Source organism: Diabrotica virgifera, chromosome 6 (assembly GCF_917563875.1).
Source record: "Diabrotica virgifera virgifera chromosome 6, PGI_DIABVI_V3a".
NCBI classification, from domain to species: domain Eukaryota; kingdom Metazoa; phylum Arthropoda; class Insecta; order Coleoptera; family Chrysomelidae; genus Diabrotica; species Diabrotica virgifera.
Genome location: NC_065448.1, coordinates 220,596,887 through 220,621,905, shown reverse-complemented (window position 1 = coordinate 220,621,905; position 25,019 = coordinate 220,596,887). Strand labels below are relative to the sequence as shown.

General features: G+C 33.1%; 1 protein-coding gene across 2 annotated transcripts in view; it reads right to left on the bottom strand.

Annotated features, from left to right (window-relative positions):
• LOC126886718 (uncharacterized) overlaps positions 1 to 25,019 on the bottom strand; it is a 41,310-nt gene extending 16,291 nt beyond the window's left edge. Inside the window, exons 1-4 of one of the 2 annotated variants that reach the window (XM_050653722.1) lie at positions 24,719 to 25,019; positions 10,223 to 10,547; positions 7,296 to 7,521; positions 4,809 to 5,000 (exon numbers count right to left, since the gene is read on the bottom strand). In XM_050653722.1, the coding sequence (XP_050509679.1) occupies positions 4,809 to 5,000; positions 7,296 to 7,521; positions 10,223 to 10,547; positions 24,719 to 24,963 (988 nt within the window). In that variant the 5' untranslated portion in view covers positions 24,964 to 25,019. Of the gene's footprint in view, positions 1 to 4,808; positions 5,001 to 7,295; positions 7,522 to 10,222; positions 10,548 to 14,072; positions 14,250 to 24,718 lie in introns of those variants that run through there. The other variant, XM_050653723.1, reaches the window with a different exon arrangement.

The following is a 25,019-nucleotide window of genomic DNA, read 5'->3' as shown; positions in this document are numbered from 1 at the left end:
CAGTACTATTATTAAATTACGGTTTCACATTACTGCAGCAACATAATCTTGAGGTTTTAAAGTTATTATTTTTATTTAGTTAAATAAAAATGTATTAAAAAAAAATTATCTGGGGCACGAACCGAAGAAGAAACCGAAAAATAAGAAATGACAAAAACAATCTTAGTTCTCTTAGCCAATTTCTTAAAAAAATTAAAATGAAGTTAATCTGTCAGATCATGGATCCAATAAAACTGTAAAAGAACTTTATTTACCGGGAACATTTGCGAATAGGGGAACACCGACTAAGTCAATACCTCGCTGCCTGGAACACACATTTTTAGGACACAAGTCCAAAATCAAGTCATTAATATGGAGAGAAGCTCTTCTAGCTACCCCTAAAATCAGGTGGTTTAACCACATAAAGTAATACAGAAGATGTCCCACTACCCAGGGCATCCAAGGAAACGTTCAGTACAAAGCCTCCTCATTCGTTACGTACTGCGATGGGGTGGGGTGGTGTTACAGCTTGGGGGTCAGAGTCAGATAGATACCACTCCAGGTTATGGGCGGTCAGATAGGTAGGTCAGTGACCGGTTTGATCTTCGGAAATGTGGGTCTCACTGTTTCATTAAAACACATATAACGTCCCCAAGGCTGGGGTTGTACGAGTATCTGCATGGACCCCCATGCAGGCACGCTGTCAGGGAGGCCGTGCCACCCCCTAGCTTTTCGGGTGCTTTAAACTATATATTGTCATCCAAAATATACAAACTGTAATGTGCAACATCTTCACGTCTGGCCCCACTCTAAAAATTTTTATATGGGCGCCCATAAGAATGTGTGTGGGGGGGGGCGCCTGTACTAGTTTTGCAGGCGGGCACCTTATACTCTAGCGCCGGCACTGACTATATTAAAGTCATACGACTCATAGTGATATATGGTAGCGAACCGTGGACAAAGTGGTAAACAAGACAACGTGATAACAAAGCCAAACGAAGAGCGACTACTTGTTTGGGAAAGAAAAATCCTAAGGAACATCGCGCATCGTTGGGCCTATGCTTGATGAAGCAGCAGGACAATATAGGATCAGAACTCACAAAGAGATCAAAGAACTATATCCAGACGCTAACTTAATAAAAGAAATAAAGTCCAGAAGACTGACTCCAATGGGCAGGACACCTCAAAGGACATTCTAACGAAAGAATAGTAAGGTTGGCATGGGCAGAAGTCGCAACTGGAAAAAGAAGACGTGGGCGACCTCGACTCCGGTGGCGAGATAATATAGCAGGAGATCTTAAGATATGGACGTGGAGACTGCTCAAGACAAAGAGGAATTAAGGCATATTGTCAAGTCAGCAAAACCCCACGAAGTGATCGAATGCCCAGTGGCGGCTCGTGGCCTTGGAGACAGGGTCGGCAAGGTTTTTTGTCTCCTCATATAGGTATACCATCAAACTAAAAGGCTTAAATCATCATAGGAGGTTTTGTTGTTTTTTGTCTTTTTTTTATTTGATGTACTTGACATTCTCTCTTGTTTCATGGTGTTTCGACCATACGTGTTGATTCTTTTGAGACAAGATAAATCCCGTTTATTTGAGGCAGAAATTGGTGGTAGTGGTGATTAGATAATTGATGAACAGTTTGTTATAATGAATTGCAGTACTTACTACATAGAATTATACATACATATTTTGTAACTTAGCCCACTGGCTGAAAATATTTGGATCGGCATAATTTTTAAGTACCTAACTTGTTATAATAAATATCTTGATATTCTTTGGAAAAGAGGTCAAAAATTTGCAAATCTTCAAAATTCGAAAAACGAGTATCCATTTGCATATATTAGTAGGTATCCAAAATTTCAAGATATACCTATTCGTTTTTCGAGATATGTATCATGTTGTTGTCTTTTTTGGAATGGTTCGGAAATATCAAGCGAGTCCAAAATGTCACTGCGTATATATTGGAAACTACTATCATTACGAAAATCTCTGAGATTTTGCTCCAGCTTTCGTATTCTATTTTCTGAATAAATAATGTCAGTTGACTGATTTTGAACAATAATGAATATCTTGGGCAAACTCTGTCTTAAAAATATTTAAAAGAATTTAAATTTAAAAGAAAATTCTCAAATCGATTGCTTCACGGATCGAGGTATCGCCAATTTCAAAATCAAAATAAAAATCAATAATAAAATCAAAAACTTCCAAAAGCTGTTCACGAAAATCTGCTAGAGATACTAAAACTACCAGAGATAATCTGCTTAGATAAAACTAACCGAGATTTAAAATTTCATCGCGTCTGACAAACTGTTCGCTTTTTTTTCGAAACAAATTTGTTCTAAAGCAGTAATCCGTTTAGGTGAGCTAAACTGGCAAGAAAAGACGATATTCTTTATTCTTTTACACGTATCATGCAAAACTAAATTCATTATATGCGCATAATAGTAAGTAAATAAAGCTTGTGATGCAATATGTAGTTTTAACTTTTGCCTGGAGACCATGCAATTCACCACACATCACAGCAACGCCGTCATAAGATTGCCCCAGTTTGCCCTACCAATTTATTTTTGATATCAAAAAATTTTAAAAAATTCTTTAAAACATCAAAAATATGTTCTGCCTTATTGCTTTTACTCACGTTTCTAAAACCTAAAAACCTCTCATAAATATTACGACGTAACGTGTATCGAACAACAATAATTGATAATTGTGAATGACATGATAATCAGAAGTTTCATCTACTTCCAGCGAAAAGCAAATGGTTTTCTAAATCTCAGATTCAATAACGTTATTCAAAATGTAAGGGTCATTCCATTTCAAATCACTCAATTTTGGAGCAAAAAAAATTTTGGACCTCCAATTTGTCTGAAAATTGGTATATAGCTTCTGCGGTACGTAAAAATAAGATATTTAAGGTCAAAAAATCTTCTTCTTATTTTTTTCTCAAAATGTTATTTTATGCGATTTTACAGTGATTTGGTGTTTATTTATACAAATTTGCATTTTCTATCGTAAAGTATCAATGGAAAACATAATATTTTAATAGAAGGGACTCAAAAATGTCATTATATGGCATTATAACAAGTTACTTTGGTTCAAAACAAGCTTTCGATCAAATTTTATAGTGTAGAAAACGTTAAAATACCGTTTTTTACATTTTTCTCCATTCCCAAAATACGTCATAATCGATTTGGCTGAAAATTTGCCCACAGATAGACAAAACATAGGACTTTAAGTGGTGAGAAGGATTTGAATTATATTACCATACCAAAAAAGTTACATGCAATATTATAGTCAAAAATATAGGCGTCTACTGTAAGTACAATTAACTCGAAAATATCGACCTCACGACAAAAATTGTTAAAAAGAAATTGTAATAATTGTAAATACGATTTATTTGGAACAATTTCAGTTACTACCATTTTTGTCGAAAAGTTCAAAATGGCGGAGATATTGAGCAAAACAGGTTTTCCTTTAAAATCAAGATGGCAGCTAACGTAACGGAGGAATTCATTCGTGATTTTAAATTTAGGCTACTATTGACTCCCCTAAAGATCAGAAAAATAAAATTTTGGGCAGCTCGGCATTCAAGGTCAAATGCTATCCCGACTGGACTAATATATACTTTTGAGTCTGATATTACTGCATGCAACTTTTTTGGTATTGTAATATAATTCAAATCCTTCTAACCACTTCCTTCAAAGTCCTATCTTTTGGCTATCTGTTTGCAAATTTTCAGCCAAATCGATGATGATGTATTTTGGGAATGGAGGAAAATGTAAAAAACCGTATTTTAACGTTTTTTACACTATAAAATTTGATCAAAAACTTGTTTTTGAGTCCTTTCTATTAAAATATTATGTTTTTCATTGATACTTTACGACAGAAAATGCAAATTTGTTTAAATAAACACCAAATCACTGTAAAATCGCATAAAATAACATTTTGAGAAAAAAGAAGAAGATTTTTTGATCTTAAATATCTTATTTTTACGTCCCGCAGAAGCTATATACCAATTTTCAGACAAATCGGAGATCCAAAATTTTTTGATTGAGTGATTTGACATGGAATGTACCGTAACTATTTGATTATATGTATTAGTTCATTCTGTATTACGAATACACTTCGAATCAGAAAGTAAATATTTCTAAAACAATTTTATTATTTTCTCTATAATTACTTTGATTTTTAACAAATGCTTCGATCCATCATGTCCACTACATGATAATTCCTGACAACTTAAAAAAAATTTACAATATCAATTAAACGACGTAAAACGGCTTGATTATTTTTGACAATTTCTGCCGATGCGATCTGGCGATGCACTACCGACCGGCAGATTTAAATATGCCGTACCTGCCTACGGAGAGAATGTATGTTCGCTTGCTCATCGACTTGTTATTTCGTTGAGTTTTACGTGTAAATCATCAGCTGCGGATGCGTTGGGTACGGCTAGCCGAAAAGTCAGATGAATGACTCGGATCATTCATTTTTTGAGAAGTCTGTTATGCGCAGGGATCACTTAACGCTCGGATTGATCAAATCCTTTTAAAAACCATGAATAAAATTTAGTCTGTATTATCTGACATATTTTTTTTTACTTCACAGATACAAATATTAAAAAAATCTATCTATATAAATGTGTGGGTCGGCACTGCCGACCCTGACCGGCCGCCACTGCTAATGCCACGGAGTAAGTAAGTAAATATAAAACAATCAAATATCCAGATTTAAGACTTAGAATGCATGCCAGACGTTAAAAATAAATAGAGAAGCAAACCTAATGCCTCTTCTACTCTTCCATTTAGAAGTTATAATAATTACCTTCTGAACCTTGTACGGATCTTACATCCCCTGCTTCCTCTTTTTTAGGCTTCTTTCTTTGAAACAAATCCACCAATTTCAAATTATCTAAAAGTTTTATTTCTACAGCTTCGTCATACGTTACTTCTCTTCCTGCATGTGTTACCAAAAGTCCTTCTTCTGTAAACATTAGTTTCTGACTTTCAGTGAAATCTAAAAGAATAGGGAGATTTTAAGAGACTACAGTAGCGCGTCATGAAAACTGAAAACACGTTCCAAGATTGCGGCTTGAATTTTGAATATTTTTTCGGGATATTTGGCACACATATCGTAATGTAGTAAATAATGACGGTACAGAGCCCAATTTGAGAAATATATTAGTACAGTCGAACCCGCTTATTGGAATAGCCTTCGTGCCAAGCAAAAATATTCCTATAACCGGTATATTCTAATACCCGATCATTGATGGCTGGTAGAAATAAGTGTACCTACTGAATAGACTTACATAATAATAGTACATACTATGTATGTACCTACATTTACATTATATTTATATGGTTTTAGGTCCTTTTATGTCAATGATACAGCAGTGTAACTTATTTTATTAAAAAACCAAATTACATTTTCTGTTCATAAATCCATTAATAAGCATGAAATGTGTGCAATATGTAAACATGTATATATTATCTTATTTAAAATGCATACGCCAAAATTACTTCTCATTTTTTTTTGAAAAATATAGTTATTATATTTATTTATTATATTATTATTATATTATTATATAAGTTATACAAAATTACATTGAATTGGCCCTCCAGAAATATTCTTATAATATTACAGACGGTTAGGACTTGCCAAATTGGATGAAATATCCACAAAATCGAAAAATCTTCATCTTTTGCCTCATCTTTCGCTTTAAAATTGAGTTGGGTGGTTTCATTGTTTTCTTCTAAATCTTCAGTATCTTCGAAAACCGATAAATTATCGTCAAGAGAAACAACTCTTAAAAATATTCGTCCTTTATTTTGTCGAATTCTGTGTTTTGATGAATTGGCAGGCAAAAAACGGATTGTTAAAAATATTCAAACTCATGTCGGGTTTATGGACAGGGCGGTTATCAATAAAAGAGAACATTTCTATTCTTGTCTGCCATTTTATTGTCGAAGTCAATAAACCATTTACCAATAAAATTTATAACTACAATGAGGTGGGTCGCAATAGAAATTTTTAAAAGTTTATAATAATAAACCAGATATAATTTTAATTTTTTTGGAAAATATGAATAAAAAGTTGTTCGTCCACTTGAATAATATTCGATTAAGCGATATTAATTCATTAAAACGTATTCCTATAAGCATAAACGGATAAATTTATTAAGGAGCAAATAGAAACGTTTCGGGACCTCAAATTTATATTCCTTAAACCGGGATATTCCTATAACCGGTACTCTAATAAGTGGGTTCGACTGTATGTGGAAATTACTCTATAACTAAATACAATATTAAAAATACGATCCTGTACCGCCATTAAGAAGAACAAAAAAAAAATAGATACACTCTCTTTAAATAAATTGTTTTATCCCATGCCTAGATTTTGTGTCATATTGGAGCTACTCTAGCAAAAAATCGAATATATTATAACTAAATAACTGATTAGGCAACATAGAGAAATAGTCACTGTCATTTTGACAAACCTTCGTCAGATTTCTATATGTGTAATAGCACGATTCTCTTATCTGTTCTGTTATCTGTATCGATATCTGTTCAGTGCAGCAGTGTATTATTTTAAGAATTCGTTAGTGTTGATCCATAGGGAAATAGTGTTTAATTTTATAATTAATTTATTATGTTTTTGTGTAATAGAACTAAGTTGTCGGATTATTTGAAAAAATAGATTATTGTTTTTTGCGAGTTTTAGTTATAGGTAAGTATATTTACGTAAACATATTTCGAATTCTAATGCGAGTATATAAAGTTTTAGGAGGATTTTTTATTCTAAAAATATTATCAATAGTTTTAAAAAATGGGAAAAGTTCATTTAAAGTTCTATTTCAAAAAAAGGGTTGAAACTAGTTAGAGTGCTTTTGGCGCTATATGAACTAAATAAAATAAGAGTTCACAACGAAATGATTATTTATTATTGTTTCGTGCAAATACCTATGTTAACATAAAATTTTCACCCATTTTGGTTTATTTTTATAAATATTTATTTACTAATAACAAAATTGTTTTCTATTACTTCCATATAGCACGCCTATGAGTATATTGTCAAAGCATTGATCTTAGAAAATGTCAAATATTGCCACTGTTGCCAAAGTTTCGCAGAACTTTCGAAATAGGGTATGATACTATCTCCCGAACTTATATTGATGATGCGCTACTGTAGGCTCTTAAGCAAAAAAAATGTGATTACTTTGATGTGATGTTTATTTCGGTTGATAATTACAACAAATGTTACATTTTTTTAAAATACCTCTACAAAAAATCTTAAAACCTAGAACTAATCTACCTGTTAGGTCTTGAGCAGGCGTTCTCCACCCTGTCGATGCCAGTAGTGTACATCCATCCAACATTTCTTTCAGTTCGTCAAGTTCTATAGTCTCTTCCAGGTTGGAGTTTCCTGTGAGTCGCTTATGGGCTTCTAGTAGCAGGATGAGATTTGTAAAATTCTTTTTCAGGACTTCTAAACAGTCGTCTAGGACATTTGCTGATTTTTCGTAACATTCTTGGGCTTCCTAAAACAAGCAAATAAAGAAAACTTACCGTAGTTGAACTTTGAACTGCAGAATATCCACAAGCATGCGTTTGGTGGAAACGATATTACCATTATAATTTTAAGCGAAACCGCCTGCAGTCGGCAGGGCATGCAGGGTCAAAAAAACTCATATGTATGATAAAAGTGACAATGGCGATGATGATATCAGCAGTAAAAATTCAAAACGACTCGTCAACCCCATTTGAAATACATAGGGGGTTAAGGCAGGGAGATGCGCTGGCGTGTCAATTTTTTAATGTAGCATTAGAAAAAGTCGTACAGGACGCTAATTTAGATAGCAGGGGAACAATATTCAATAGATCTGTCCAAATTCTAGCATATGCAGATGACGTGGACATTATAACAAGGACCAGAGGGAGAACTGCGGAAATCCTAACCGAGCTAGTAGCAGCAGCAAAACGAATGGAGTTACATATACATAAATCGAAATAAATCCAAATTCATGGCGACTAACACAAACACAAGAGCTGGAAATGTTGACGCAGATCTAATCATCAATGGCCAAAACTTAGAAGCTGTCAAAGAGTTTATATATCTAGAGACATCGGTTAACCCCAATAATAACACATCAGGGGAAATAAAGAGACGAATAATAATTGCAAACAGGTGTTATCATAGTCTGTCAAAGTACTTAGCTAACAAACGTCTGTCTCAAAAAACTCGTATAAGGCTGTATAGAACATTGATAGTACCCGTTCTCACATATGGATCAGAGGCATGGACGCTAACTAAAACAGATGAATCCGCTCTATCGATTTTTGAAAGAAAGGTGCTACTCAAGATATTCGGAGCGGTCTGTGAGAACGGAATATGGATGCGTAGATATAACTTTGAACTGCAGAATATCTACAAGCATACGTTTGGTGGAAAAGATATTATCACTATAATTAAGCGAAACCGCCTGCAGTGGTCAGGACATGTAGCCCGGGCGCCTAAATCGAACATGATAAAAAAGATTCTAACAGCGCAACCCGTGGGAATGAGAAGACGGGGTAGACCTAAGCTGAGGTGGATGGACGGGGTAACACAAGATGCCGATAAGATCGGAGTCGGCAACTTGAAAATGCAAGCAAGGGACGGAACAGAATGGCGTAGAAAGCTTGAGAAGGTTGAGGCCCTCTAAGGGCTGTAGCACCAAGATGATGAAGATACCGTAGTTGAAAAAATTACTGAATTGTTTGTGATATTTTAAGTTGGGAAGAAATGTATTATATACACTTTGTTTCAGTGTGTGTAAACAGTGTTACCTAAATATAGATAAATTAAAATAAATGTAAATTAAAACTAAATAAAGTAAGTATTACAAGTCATTAATAAATTAGAAGATTAAATCATTACAATACTCTGAATCTGTACTTGAATCAAAAAAGAAAGGTTAGAATCGAAAATTTCGAAACAGAAACTATAGAAACCAAAAGAGGTGTTAGACAGGGTTGCGTGTTGCCCCATTGTTATTCATTCTATACAGCGAAGCTATTTTTAAGGAAGAAATATCAGAGGAAGAACAGGGTATATCAAAAAATGGAAAAATATTGAACAACATAAGATTCGCAGACGACACCGCTATTTTTGCAGTCTAGAAGCGCTGCAACGATTACTAAATAGATTACATCAAGTCAGTATAAAATATGGACTACAAATGAACGTTAAGAAAACCAAGTTCATGATTATTTATAAGCAACATACAGTAGGAATGCTAGACATCAAGGGAAAACAAGTAGAACGAGTGAATAACTACAAATATCTGGGAACCTGGGTAAATAAATACAATGACCAAGGTAGAGAAATCAGGCACTGAAAGATAAGCAATTACATATAAAAATAAAAAAAAAATTTGTTAATCAAGACCTCTGGAGCTGAGGATAAGAGCCTTAAGATGCTACGTGTTCTTGACTTTGTTGTATGAAATGTAAAACTAAAAGTAGATAGTGCAAAGAAGTTGGAAGCATTTGAGATGTGGTGCTATAGAAGGATTTTGAAAATACTACGGATCCAGCGAATTACAAATGCCGAAGTGTTAAGAAGGCTACAAAAGGATTGCGATGTCATAAAGAACATCAAGACAAGAAAGCTGGAGTATTTAGGCTTCATTACCAGAGGTGCGAAATATGAGACCATAAAGGCTCATAATGCAAGGTAAAATTAAGGGTAAAAGATCCATAGGAAGATGAAGAATTTCCTGGCTGAGAAACCTAAGAGAGTGGTATAGTTGTAGCTCGGTAGATCTTTTCAGAGCAGCCATCAATAAGGTACGGATAGCTTTGATGATAGAAAGGCCGATAGAAGAAACTACAAGAATAATACTTTGAAACTTTATGGAGGTATGAAGGTCTAGGTGTGGTCATATCGTACAATGCTTAAAATGTCATGGCTTCAACGCATTTCAAACATAGAAGTCTTAAACAGGATAGATCTAGGCGTAGGAGACTTGACAAAGATGATAAAAGAGAGAAAACTTGATCTGGGGCATATAATGAGAGGTAGCAGATACTGAATACTGCAGTTAACACTGAAAGGAAAAATCGAGGGAAAAAGGAAATTGGTAGGAAGACAAGACTTAATTTTATCAAATGATAGGGTCATCTATGTGGCCAACCATTGTAAATACACAATTTAAAGTTGTTGATGCTGCGGACACGGAAAATAAAATAAATATTTACCAGCATTTGTTGTCTGACGCTTTTATGTTGCTGTTCATGACTCTGCTCACATTCAGTTATTTCCTTATCGTTTTCTACAAAGTTCAATGCTATTCTTGACTCATTTCCAGCCGTGATTTCCGTATTCTCTAACTGTTTCTTGATCTCTTTTAGCTTTTTGATTCGCGTCGCAAAGTCGTACTGAACTTCGTATAGCTTGTAGTTTAAAATGTTCATTATAAAATCAGTTTTGTTCACGAGGATCAGGCGTTCTTCCATATTGTTTCGGAGTTGCTTTAAGTCGTTGCAGATTATGTCACATTTGTTTTGTATTAGGCTAATATCTCTAAAAATTAAATATAAGTTAGATTTTAGGCTAGGCAATAAAGTAGTAAAAAGCCCAAAAGCAGTAAAAAAAGCCAAGAGTCTTGATGAAACATTTTGTATTCGGTTCGTAAGAGCCTTAGGAAACTTTGTGAACAAAAATGATGATGACGAAATGAAAATTGTATTATTGAACACGGAAAATACCGAAGTGATGAAAAATGATAAATTTTTAATTCGGAAATGAGTTCAGTTTTCACTACCCGGTGATTTTTGGGTTCGCTGAATAGTAATATCATGGCGGCGATGGTTTCCGAGATACCTGTGCCCTAGACGGGGTTCGTCGCCATGAGTTTTATAGAAATTGGGTATAAAATCAATGTAAACTCGTTAATCGGTGTTCTTGGGTCGCTGAACTCTAATTTCACGTCAGCGTTGGTCTCTGAGGCACCTGGTGCATAGGATGGGCCTCGTTTCCTGGATTTGTATGGAAATTTGTCACAAAATCAATTCAAACTCGGGAGTAACTTCGTTACTCGGGTGTTTTAGGGGTCGCTGAAGGCTGAACACTAATATAATATCGGTAATTGTCTCCTAGACATCTGGTGCTCATAATGGGTCTCTGAAGTTTTATAGAAACTCGATTAAAACGCAGTGTCAACTCATTCTTCTGGAGCCACTGATCACGAATATAATGGCGGCGATGGTCTCCGAGGCAACTGGTGCTAAGAACGGCCCTCGTCTCTTAGAGTCTTATTAAAAGTTGATACAAAATCAGTGCAAAGGTGAAAATCGGAAGAAAATTTTACATAGTTGGAAGTGGCTTTAAAATTCCTATATCTATTTATTATAGTCTGGGCTGATTATCGGAGAATATGCCATTTTTGGGAAAAGTTATTTACCAGCAATTTTATTGCTGGAATCGAATTATAAGATCCTATATATTAATAATATAGGTATGCAAAGTCCTTAGATAGTGTGCTACTTGTTTTATAAACAAAATGGCGCCCGAAAATCGTGTTTTTTTCAATTATTGCTCTAGAACTCCGAAGATTTTAACTTTACAACAAAAACACTCAAATAAAAATTCACCGTGATTAAATTCTGCATAGAGACGTGTTTTTACTGATCTGCTCCGACGAAAATTTTCCTCGGAAAATGCGGGTTTTCCCAACAAAATCTTTAATTTTCAAATAAAGTTTTAGATAAGTAATTATTTACCAATAATTAAATAATTTGGTGACTTAAAAACCTTTTTGGTTTAGACTATAGTTCCAGAAGCTGGTGAAAATTAAACGAATATTTTAGCAACAATTCAATTGCTAATTAATAATTTACGGTCGCAATAATAACCAAAATAATTATGATACACTGATCAAACTTTGAAATCTTATAAAGATGAGATGCCTATTTAACATTTTGTCGACAAAATATAAATTTTTTATTTTTTTGCATAATCTTTAAATGTTAAAAAAAATAGTTATAAACAAATTAACATTTCTCAGAAAGTTTTTATTATATTATAATTTTAAAAAATAGTTAAAATGCGCATTTAAAATATCTTGAAAATGAATGCTTTAAAACTTTTTTGCAACCATTTGCAAAAAAGTTATGAAACAGCAAAGTAAACATACGATTACTACGGTGTTAATAATTTTTTTTTAATTCTTTCAAAGCGTAGAAGTGAGTTTAAAGTACAAGCTAATTATTTATAAAACAATATCGATTATCAGCTTAATGGTTATATTTTAATTAAAGATTATAAATATATTTTTTTGTAATTTATACGCGCGAAAGTAGAATAATACAGTACCGTAGCTACCCGCCCACATACACAACTCGCGCGAGTTTAAGAGTGTCAGTCGCTTCGAGTGAACATTTTATCTCCAGCTCTGTATCAAGCCTACTTTCGCGCTAAAAATTACAGAAAAAGTATTTTTAATCTTTGATTAAAATATAACCATTGCACTAATTTTTGACATTCTTTGTGAGTAATTAGATTGTACCATAGACTCACGTTTAAGCTTTGAAACAATTAAAACAAATTATAAACAATGGAGATATCGTATATTTATTTTGCTGTTTCCTAACTTATTTGCAAATGGTTGGAAAAAATTTTTAAAGCATTCATTTTCAAGACCTATGAAATACGCATTTGAAGTATTTTTTAAAATTAGAATATATTAAACAATTTCTAAGAAATGTTAATTTGTGTATAACAATTTTTTTTAAACATTTAAAGATTATGCAAAAAAATGAAAAATTTATATTTTGTCGACAAAATATTAAATAGGCATCACACCTTTATAATCTTTCTAAGTTTGATCAATGTCTCATGATTATTTTGGTTGTTATTGCGACTGTAAATTGTTAATTAACAATTGAATTGTTGCTAAAATATTCATTTCATTTTTACCGGCTTCTGAATTTATAATCTATACCAAGAAAGCTTTTATTTCACCATGTTATATAATTATTGATAAATAATTACTGGCCCAAAAAATTTATTTGAAAATTCGAGATTTTGTTGGGAAAACCCACATTTTCCGAGGAAAATTTTCGTCGGAGTAAATCGGGAAAAACATGCCTCTATGTAGAATTGGGGTGAATTTTTATTTGAGTATTTTTGGTGTAAAGTTAAAATCTTCGGAGTTATAGAGCAATAATTGAAAAAAATACGATTTGTCGGCGCCATTTTGTTTATAAAAAAAGTAGCACACTATCTGTGGACTTTGCATACCTATATTAATAATATATAGGATCTTATAATTCGATTCCAGCAATAAAATTGCTGGTAAATAACCTTTCTTTGTACTTTACTAATTAGACCAACGTATTATAACTATTTTTTTTCAAAATTTAAAGATTATCCAAAAAAAAAGGAAAAATTTATATTTTGTCAATAAAATATTAAACAAGCATCTCATCTTTATAATCTTTATAAGTTTGATCAATGTATCATGATTATTTTGGTTATTATTGCGATCGTAAATTGTTAATTAACAATTGAATTGTTGCTAAAATATTCGTTTAATTTTCACCGGCTTCTGGAATTACAATCTATACCAAGAAATCTTTGATGTCACTAAGTTATTTAATTATTGATTAATAATTACTAAAAATTACTTACCTAAAACTTTATTTGAAAATTATAGTTTTTGTTAGGAAAACCCGCATTTTCCGAGGAAAATTTTCGTCGGAGCAAATCGTGAAAAACATATCTCTATGCAGAATTTAATTGCGGTGAATTTTTATTTGGGTGTTTTTGTTGTAAAGTTAAAATCTTCGGAGTTATAGAGCAATAATTGAAAAAAATACGATTTGTCGGCGCCATTTTGTTTATAAAAAAAGTAGCACACTATCTGCGGACTTTGCATACCTATATTATTAATATATACAATGATAAGATTCGATTCCAGCAATAAAATTGCTGGTAAATAACTTTTCCATGAATTTTGCTAATTAGCCCAGAGTATTAGTATATTTATCATCTCTACTCATCTTTTCACAATATTTTACTGTCAATAAATAAGAACAATTTTCTTACTGAGGTATATCTAGTTCTTCAGCAACAGTTTGGGCTAATATCTTATCCGATTCTTTAAATTGTCTCTTAATATCTTTTAGCAGTGAGTCAATTTTAGTGGTATCCATTTTCTATATTATTAGGTTTTGTATACGTTTCAATATAAAAGTATAATTAAATACTGACAAATATGTTGACATTATTGTGACACAATATTTTGACAACCTGAAAAGGAGACTAGACTGCATTATCGTCTTGATGTTAGTTCTTCTTTGGGTACCGTATGTGTGTGTGTGTTTAGATTTATGACCTTGGTTTGAACCAATTGGCCAGCTCAAATTTTTTTTTTATTTTCATAGACACAATTTCCTAATTTTAACTGATATACATTATATTTTAATAATCACAAACATATATTACATACAGTACATTAAAAATACATACTAATAAAACACTATTACTAAATACTTATACTAAATCACTAATTGATATTAATTTTTTTTTCTTCTTTTTTTTTTCTTTCGCGCTAAGACCTAAACCCGATTCATCCTCGCGGAGGTTTAGGCCTTCTTTGTGATTTTTTGTTTTTTTTTGTTGTTTTTTTTTATTTTGATTTTTTTATTGTTTTTTAATATTTATTTATTTTTTTTTATTATTCTTTTTTTTTGTTTTGTTTTATATATATATATATTTTTTTTTAATTTTTTTTTTTATATATATTTTTTTTTTAAATATCAATTTTCATATTTTTTAAGTGGTTATAAACAATTTTATACAAATTTATATTTCGTGTACATAAAATGGAATTTAAATTGGTGGGGAGAGTAACTCCTACTGTTTGTAGATTCTTATATAACTGTTGATTCAGCATCTGGAAGTTTGCGCAATCGAAAATCACATGCTCTAAACTACCCAACTCCCCGCATGTGCAGTTTTGAGAAGTGGCCAACCCTAGTTTATTTTTGTGAACTGGATATAAACCATGTTTGTTCCTTGCTCTATTTAAGGTTTTAATGAAGTGCCGATTTGTAATGTCGTTAAACCACGGTTTTCTATAAATTTTTGGTTGGATATCATGAAATCGTACACCTTTAAGAGAGATATCATATTCCAGTTGCCATTGCTCCATTTGTTTTTTCTTAAACCATTGTCGTAGATCAGTGACTGGCATTAATGGTTCTTCTATCGTTTCCCCTGTTGTAGTAGCATCCTTGGCAAGTCTATCCACTATTTCATTTCCGTTAATTCCATAATGAGCCTTAATCCAAACCAAAGAAATTTGTTTAATAGGGTACCGTATCTAATAGGGAACTTGCATAAATTTTTAAATTCGAAAAAAATGTTATAAATCACAACAGAACATAATTTAAAACATGTATCAAAGATAAAAAAGTTTTGTTTGTCTTTCGTTTGGCCCCTAAAGACGATTAAAATTCAAATTAAAACAGGTGGTTTAAAACGCGTCGTGACGTCACTGGGTTGTACATTTACATTTTTCCAATAAAGTAAACAGAATTTTAAATTAGACGTTATAAACGTCAGTAGAAAATACATTTATGTGACGTTACAAGTGTTTTTGGTCGTTTGAACTATTCATAGAAAATTTTTCTTTTACAAAATGGTTTTATTTTCAATAGTAAACCTTCGTTCCTTTCCTTCAAAAACAGTATAAAACTCCAATTTTAACAAACTGGTATATATTATTACAATTACATACGATAAATGTCATTAGAATATAAATATTTTTGACTTATTCCACGACGATGAGCTGGCCAAATACCCAAGTAGGTGGAGGCCAATAAACTAAAGAAGGAGAAGAAGAATATACCTAAATATAAGGTTGTGTCTAGGTATACGTTAACGTGTACGCAAATAAAAAAGTTAGAGTGTCAGTGTTTTGTTATTTTTTATTTGTTTAGTGTTTGTTTTTAAATTAACTGTGGAGTGTGGACAATTATTTAGTTCTTTTAACGAGTTTAAGAACATTTTAAAACAGTACGAAAAAGATAAGAGACTATAAATTAATATATATTTTTTTAGTTTTAAATGAAAGAGTATTACCGTCCAAGATTAAAATAAAAGGAAGACCTAAAGCTTTCACAATAATAATTAACTTGTTCTGAAGCTATTATCCTTGTGGAATTTTTGTAATCAACTATTCTAAATGAGAACTAAGCCACAATTTAACTAAAAAATTGATTTTATTAACGTTTCGACGTCTAAACCGGATGTCGTTGTCAAAATACAAAATATTATTAAATTAAACAAAAATGTTGTTGCTTAGTAAACAATTTTTTCGGTAAAAAATTTATTTAATCTGACTAATTTTTGTATTTTGACAATGACATCCCATTTGGACGTCGAAACGTTAATAAAATATTTTTTTTAGTTAAATTGTGGCTTATTTTGCATTTAGAATAGTTGATTATAATAATTCACTTACATATAAAAATAATTTTAACAATATTTTGTTCCTACATGTCATGTCAACTAAATACCTACATATAATTATTTTGCTAACCTAAATATACCTATACTTTTATATATATACATTGATTTGTTACAATTAAGTTTGAAACATCTGAATAGTTCTGCTTCCCTTCCCTTAACAAATATTTTTCTATCAAACAAACACTAAACATATCAAAATAGCATGTACTAAAATGTTTAGTCACTGCGCAAGCTAAATAATGACGTCACTGGCTTGATGAAGTTTAATTCGCGTCTACCTAACTTTTTTATTTGCGTACACGTTAGCGTGTACCTAGACACAGCGAAATATAACCATAATCAAAACTAATGCAAAACTATGTGACGTCACGGGCCGTTTGAACTATTTTATACCGCAGAAGAATTTAAATATGTATTTCTAAGTTATTACGAGTTTTTGAAGAGTGAAATTTTGGAAATCTCATTTTTAAACAAAACTGTACATTATTGTCTAATAAAAAAAATGTGCAAGTTCCCTATTGAGACAATGACTTTGCAAATTCATCTCTATCATGTGCTTTTCTTATTAAAGTTTGGAGGTATAATTCCAGAGTCCAATTTCCAGGTTATTTCTACCGGAACCACGTTTTTGATGCTCGATGCCACAGCGATGCTGATGCGATGTGGTATGTTATACCATGGCGAGTATGCAATTTGTGGTGATGTGCGCGGAGATGCCTGGCGAGCATCGCAGCGATGTGCCTGGCGAGATGCGATGCTTCAGTATATTTCTACACTTAGGGCCACACCAGACGGACCACTCTGCAGCGCTACTCTGTGGATCCACAAAGCAGCTTCCGATAATTGGCCGTGGGTTCTTATGTGAAGTGGACGTTGCCAGGGCCCCCGTAACCGGGCGTGCAACGCGTGCGGCGCACGCGGGCGTAACCCCAAAGGGGTGCCAAACCGAAGGTTTGGTAAATAAGAAATATTTATTTTAAACCTTAACTACTAACATCTTAAATCAATGACGTAAACACTAACTAACCTCCTGACAGACGGGTTTAGCATTTTAGTGGTAATTTTTGTTTTTGTTAAATATTTTAATACAAAAAGATATCTCGATGACTTACTGAAAGTATTGATTATCTAAAAAACGCAGTAATTAATCTAGTTTTTCTGTATTTATTAAAATAAAAAACATTATAACAAGAATGGAAGGATTGTTTGTGTACCTTTTTACTCCCGAAAAAAGGTGTGATAAAAATTAAACAAATTAAAGAATCCTAATAAAAATTTATAATCGAGTTAAACAAATAATAAGAAAAATGAAAATAAAAAGGTTTTTAAATAAAGTTAAAACAAAAAAACTGACAGGTACTACAGTGTAGCAATGGTAGTCAGTGGCAACATTTTCATCACAAATTGATTCCACTTCGCTTATGTTGTCTTCTACCTCATCAAACCATTTGAAAAAAATTTCGTCAGGGTCTTTATTCCCTTATTTGATGTTTTTGACAAACTGGGGAACATTATGTGTAATGACGAACTGGGCACAAACACTAACAGCCCATTAGAAGGAAATCACACTTTAAACCTAAATATCTTTCGAATAACAACCTGCCACAAATTGCCGAATTCAATACTACTAAAGAACAACTCAGCTTGAAAAGTCATAATCGGGTGACTAAATCCTATCAATTTTTTTCAATTTTATATGAGATGTGTATGTATATGTAAAAAAATATGAATTTCGATCAAAAGTAAAGTGACTTTCTAGATCACAATATATTTCAATTAGAAGGATGTAATTGCATATAGAAACATAGTTTTTAATGCTGAACAACTTTTCATAACTACTTTACAATATTGTGAAAATTAAACGTGCTTTGCTCCTGACCGAAATTCATATTTTTTGACCTACCTCGTATAAGATTCATAAAATTTGATATTTGATGGTTGCATTCTGAGTTCTAGACAATGCAGAATTTTTTATGAAGAATAACTTTTTCTCGTAAAATTAATAATAAAACAGTTTCCCATATGGTTCCTAGTTATGTAGACACCCTGTATAAAATTTGTTTGAAAACTTTAAAATGACAAAATATTATTGTTTATTTACTTAAATGTATATTTTTATGGCAAAAGGCGGAAGATGTCGCTAGTCAAAATTTTCAATGTGTTTTAAATGTATCTATTTATTTTTTTCGAATCCTGAGAAAACTAATAAGTATTTTTTTAAAATTTAAACGCAGAATTAAAATAACGTTATTGCCGAGAGATGATAGTCCCTTAAAATAAATAAAACGTTTCTTTTTAATTAAATATTTGCAATTATTAAAAATCACATTAAATTTCCTCTTTTATTTTCACCCCTGTAGCTTACTAAAATAAACATTATAGAAGTTTTCAGGGACTTTCGGCCTCAGTAATAATGTAGTCTTTCATTCTGGGTTCAAATTTTTCAAAAATATTTTTAGTTTTATACAGAGTGTGTGTGGAGGAATGCACCAAACTTTAAGACTGTATAATATACGTAAAAATAATCAAAAGTAACTCATATGTTATTCGATTTTCATTTGTTTCCGAGATACGGGGTGTTAAAATTTTTCTTACAAACTGACGATTTATGTATTGCTCTAAAACCGGTTGAGGTGTGCAAATGAAATTTGGTGGGTTTTAAGACATAGTTACTGCGCATGTTTTGGCATAAAATTAAGAATTTTGTTTTCACTATTGTCGCGCGTACGGGTAATAGTCTGAAATTTTTTAAAGATAAAATTGGTACGCCACTGAAATATTTCAAATTAAAAATCTTGAATTCCTCGTTCAATTTGTGACAAAAATCTATCTTCCCTTTTTTCATGCGAGGCTTCGTTTTCATGCAAAAAATAAAACATCTTAACGCTTACAAAGTTTTCGACGAAGTTTCTATAATATGAACATGTAGAAACTGACTTACTTCGAATATTTTGTAAGTGTTAAGATATTTTATTTTTTGCATGAAAATGAAGCGTCGTATGAAAGCATGAAGATAGATTGTTTGTCAGAAATTGAACAGGGAATTCAAAAATAAATTTTTAATTTGAAATATCTCAGTGGCGTCCTATTTTTTTGTTTCAAAAATTCAAAAATCTCGGAAACAAATGAAAATCGAATAACAACATATTATAAGTTATTTTTGATTATTTTTACGAATATTATACAGTTTTAAAGTTTGGTGCTTTCCTCCCCACTCACCGTGTATAGTGGATTTAAAGGGCGCTAAAATATATCCTGCACGCGGGCGCCAAACAGCAAACAGCCTTGCGGGGGCCCTGGACGTTGCACCCCAGACGAGCGACTGTGGTCAGCCACAGTCGCCGAGCCTCACTGCTAGTGGCTTCCACTAGTGGCAAAACCCATTCAGACGGACCACTTTTGTAGCTGCTACAAATATTGACGAGAGTTTACACGCTGAGCACGTAAAATGAATTTTGATTCCGAAAGATTTTTAATTAAATTCTATAACAGACCGGCTATATATCTTTGAATTATTTGTTCCTGATTTTAAAGAGAGTAGCCCTATCGAAAAGAATAAATCCGGTAAGCAATATTTTCTCTATTTATATTTACATTTTATTATATATTCTGGCGAGAAAGAAGACTTGCCTCGTCTGAATCCATCATTGAACTGAACAAAACAAATACTCACAATCTTCTCTGCAGAGTAGGGAGTGTGAGTCAAGTCCCACAGCACTTAGGCCACAATTGACCCATTGTACATCCTCCCAGGGGGTTGTCGTCCTTAGTTCATTATCCATCCTGCCATTTCCAGGAAGGTGGACAAATCACCTGGTGACATCTCCCCTATATCGGCAGGTGTAGGCCAAGGCTCGCCGAACGCATACTCTCGTATTGACGATAACTCCGGACATTCACATAGGACATGCTCGACAGTTTCGTCATCTCGTTCACACCTCCTGCATAGAGATGTGTCTACTAGCCCCAGTGTGTGGAGGTGTTTTCTTAGTTGACAATGGCCAGTTAAAAAACCAACGGTCAAGCGTAGGTTTTTCCTGGTCATTCTGAAGTACTTTTCTGATGCTGACTTCCCAAGGTTCCTTAGTGTTACCTTGGCACCTTGGCAAGTCTACATCCTGGCCCTTCTTCCCATCTTCTTACGGTTTGCGTGTGGGAGTGACATGCGGCAAGCCAAAAAGATCACAAGGTCCTAAGAGTCTTAGGCCTGCTGCCCTTCTAGCCAGCTGGTCAGCAATGCGGTTGCCTTTATTTCTGTTGTGTCCTTTAACCCACCTCAGGATGATGTTGTTACCATCCGAGGCTTGGGCTAGTGATTCATGACACTCCATTACTAGCCCTGATATGACGCGTGGTCTGTTCAGGGTTAGTAGCGCTTGTCTGCTGTCTGTGCAGATTATTACAGTTTTGCCGGCTATACCTTTCCCGATTATCTCTTTTGCGGCTATGGAGATACCAGCCAGTTCAGTCTGAACTACGCTGGCATTTTTGCCCATGCCCCATTTTATACTAAGGTTCAATGATCTGGAGTATATTCCACATCCTGAGCCTTCTTTCGTTTTGGAGCCATCGGTGTAGATGCAATATGCATTTGCCACGTTTGACTCCCTATGTTGTCTTGTTTCGATTTTGTAGGGTTTGTCGAAGACAAACGTAGGTTTAATTGAGTCGCATCCATGGCCCGCATGCAGCTGGGGCAGTGCACTCACAATCTTATTTGTTTATTTATGTTAAATAGTGGGTCCCATCCTCTGCCAGAAAAGGTTTGATTGTTTGTTGTAGAAAACGAAACGATAAGATATCTGTTAAAAGAGGGTTGAAAGTTAACATGTTTACATAATATATTTAATGTCATCATCTCCTTAAAAACAGGACCTCGTTCACTCAGTTGTAATGGGAATCTTACTATTGTGTGTGGTTTTTGTGTTGAAAATTGTCTCAAACTATTTTACGGCTGTAGGATACCAGACGTACTGGTTAATTTTTTATGTGCTTCTTTCTGTGATATAACTCCTTTTGTCTAGTTCCTCTTAAGGGGGGTATGTACAAAAACTGGTATTCCGTTATTAGAAAAATCTAATGGCGAAATATGTTTAAAAGGAGAGGTTTGTGAGTTATTTGCTGAGACTTTTTCCACTGCTTTTACAGTTGACACGGATGCTGCGTTTTCAGGTTTGCCCACTTCTGATAGAATAATGGAGAGTTTATCAACAATTGACATCTCTACTGAATTGGTTAGAGAGGTATTATGTTCTTTAAAGACTACTGCGTCTCCTGGATCGGAAAATATTTCACCATTGTTATATCATAATTGTGCAGATAGTTTAGCGGCTCCAATGGCAGCTTTATTGGCCAAATCTTTGCAAACAAATTCAATACCAGCTTCATGGAAATCTGGTATAGTAACACCGATATATAAAAGTGGAAATAAACTCCTTTCGTCTAATTATCGTCCAGTAACAGTTCCACCAACATCAGTTAAAATAATGGAAAAATTAATAGCTAATAAATTTATATCCTTTTGGTTAGAGAATAATGTTATTCCAGTCTCTCAACACGGATTTCTGCCGAACCGTTCTGTAACTAGCAACCTTCTTCACTCTCTTAATGAATGGACTTTATCTTTGGACCGATATGAACCGATTGACATTATTTATATAGATTTTTCCCGTGCATTTGATAAGGTACCCATACAAAAATTAATGCTGAAGCTAGAACATTACGGCGTGCGTGGTGAGTTGCTATTGTGGTTAGAAAACTTCCTCTCTGAAAGAACTTTTTCGGTCAAAGTGGAAAATGACTGCAGTGTTCCACGTGCGGTAGCCAGTGGTGTCCCTCAGGGATCAATATTAGGGCCTATTCTGTTTTTGTTGTACGTATCTGATTTAACGTGCGGATGGCAGTCAAAATCAGTTTCATATGCCGACGATTTAAAGTTATATTACTGTACCGATATTGTTAATACTCTTCAGAGTGGCCTTAATCAGCTATCAGAATGGAGCATGAAGTGGGCTATCCCATTAAATTCGCGTAAGTGTTGTGTTGTTCAATGTGGATATAATAATCCACATATAACATATTTTTTGGATGGAGTTCCCCTGAAATCGGTACAGGAAGTTAATGATTTGGGCGTTACGGTCAACCAAACGTTAAGTTGGTCTACTAAAACAGCAAAAGTAGTCGGTAAAGCTAACTCTGCTTTATACCTCATATCAAAAGCTTTTCCTAGAATGTCTCCAGACTTGTTTTTGAAACTCTATAAAAGTTATGTCAGACCTCACCTGGAATTTGCGGTATCTGTTTGGTCACCTCATTTACAAAGAGATATTAATTTATTAGAAGGAGTACAACGAAGAGCTACTAAGCTACCTTTTAATTATGCAAGATTAAGCTATGAAACTCGATTAAGAAAGCTTAAGTTGTCTCCATTGACTCATAGAAGAGAGAGAGGTGATTTAATATCTACTTACAGAATTCTTAGGGGAGAATTTTGGGGAACATCGAATTTTTTTAATATCAGCGAAGATGCTAGACTACGAGGTCATCACTATAAATTGAAAAAGGAACCTTTTAAAACTACTGTAAGGCAAAACTTTTTGGTAAATCGACTTTTTGATAAATGGAACAGTTTAAGTGATGACATCGTAGGGGCTATTAGCTTAAATAGTTTCAAAAACAGGTTTGATGAGAACTAACTGGACATTGTATGTGTAATGTTAGCAATTTTTGTTAAAATAGTTGTTGTAAAATATAAGGATATATTTTATGTTTTTTTTTTATGAGAAAAAAATTTGTAATTTTTAGGTATACTTACTTTCTAATTTTTGTATCTTTTTTAATTTGCTATTGTTGTAACAACTTTTATGAAAACCAATTCTTTTGAATATTTACTTTAATTTAATTTTTATTTTGTAAGAATTTGTTTTATGTTATATTATTTAGTTTAAGACCTACAATTATTTTTGTACTTTGAGCCATATAAGCTCTGCTTTGGCTCAATATTATTGTATAATAATAATAATAATGTATTGAAATATTTAATTTTTTTATTATTTCAAATTAAAGTGCATACTTTCAAGAATACTCCCTGAAAATTTCAAAGTAATTGGAGTAAAATTACCAAAGATACAGCGTGTTGAATATCCCTACCTTCGACTCGCTTTGCCGCGACTTCGCGCTAGCACGCTTGAACGTAGTGAGAAACGTTAAACAACTGTTCGCCTTCTCTTTTGCAGATTACTCCTCGATTTAAAAAACATATTCCAATGTGCATCACTTTACGATTTGGCAGACAAATAAGAAGATGCAGTTGTCAAAACTTTAAACGCATTTTTCTCAAAACTGCTTTTTCAAATGCGGTGGACATTGTAACTGAAAAACTACTCGGTCGATCTACCTGATATTTTGCACACATTTTCTTTAGACATTTCATGAGGTAACAACGTCGAGATGTTTTTCTTTTTTTGCTTATTTTTTGTTCAACAATAATAAATCTGTTGATATTCAAACATTTTTACCAAAAATTTCTTTTTTTTTATTTCTGAGTGATACCAAAAATTCAAAAATCATTAAAAATAAAAAACTCGACGTTGTGACCTCGTGAAACTCATAAGCTAATTAAATCTCTTTGAATTTTTTGTTTCGTATGATCGAGTGACGAGTTCTGATTGCGTCGAGTGACGCAAAATCCATTCTTCTGTGAGCTGCCTGTCAAAATTTGTCACCAATGGCTTATTTTTCAGTATTTTGGATTTAATTTTTTTCTAAATATTCTTTGAATTCTACTTAATATGCTTATTTAATTTAAAAATAAAATAATTGTACCATAGCTTCGAAAAAAATTCACAAAAATGTGCTTGATATGTTGATTTCAAATCATACCCCCCCCTTAATTACATTTATGGAGTTTATTGGTATTTTTTCAAAAGGATAGGAACTTTATAAAATATTTAAAACTATGGACATTACAAACACTGACTTTGATGAACACACTTTTTAAAAAAATTATTAGCCGGCAAATTTTTAATCATTTGAACAAACTTACTTTTTTTCCTCACCCATTACATTAAACGCCGCACTCTTCCAAACGATCCACTTCGCAGCGTAGTCACAGGCGCTAGAAAATCGCCTGTTTCAGCCACTCTGTGGATCCACAGAGTAGCGCTGCAGAGTGGCCCGTATGGTTTGGCCCTTAGACTTAAAACTACCGTTCTCACCTGTCCAGTTCTTCGAGTATAACTTCTTTCAAAACTACTGGCACCCCCGTTCCAGCCACGTACTGTTCATGAATTTTCTTACTCATATTATCTTTAATGAAAAGTTGCTTAATATTTTCTATGGTTTTGATAGTTTCATTTTTAATTTCTTTTATGGACTTAAGATTTAATCTCAAAAATTCTTTCTCCGTTGTCAGTTTTTGGATTGTATTCTTACGAGATGTTGAAAATGTTGTGGAGGACATTGTAAAACAACAAAAAATTGGTGTACCTATGTACGTGTACGAAAGTGAATATATGA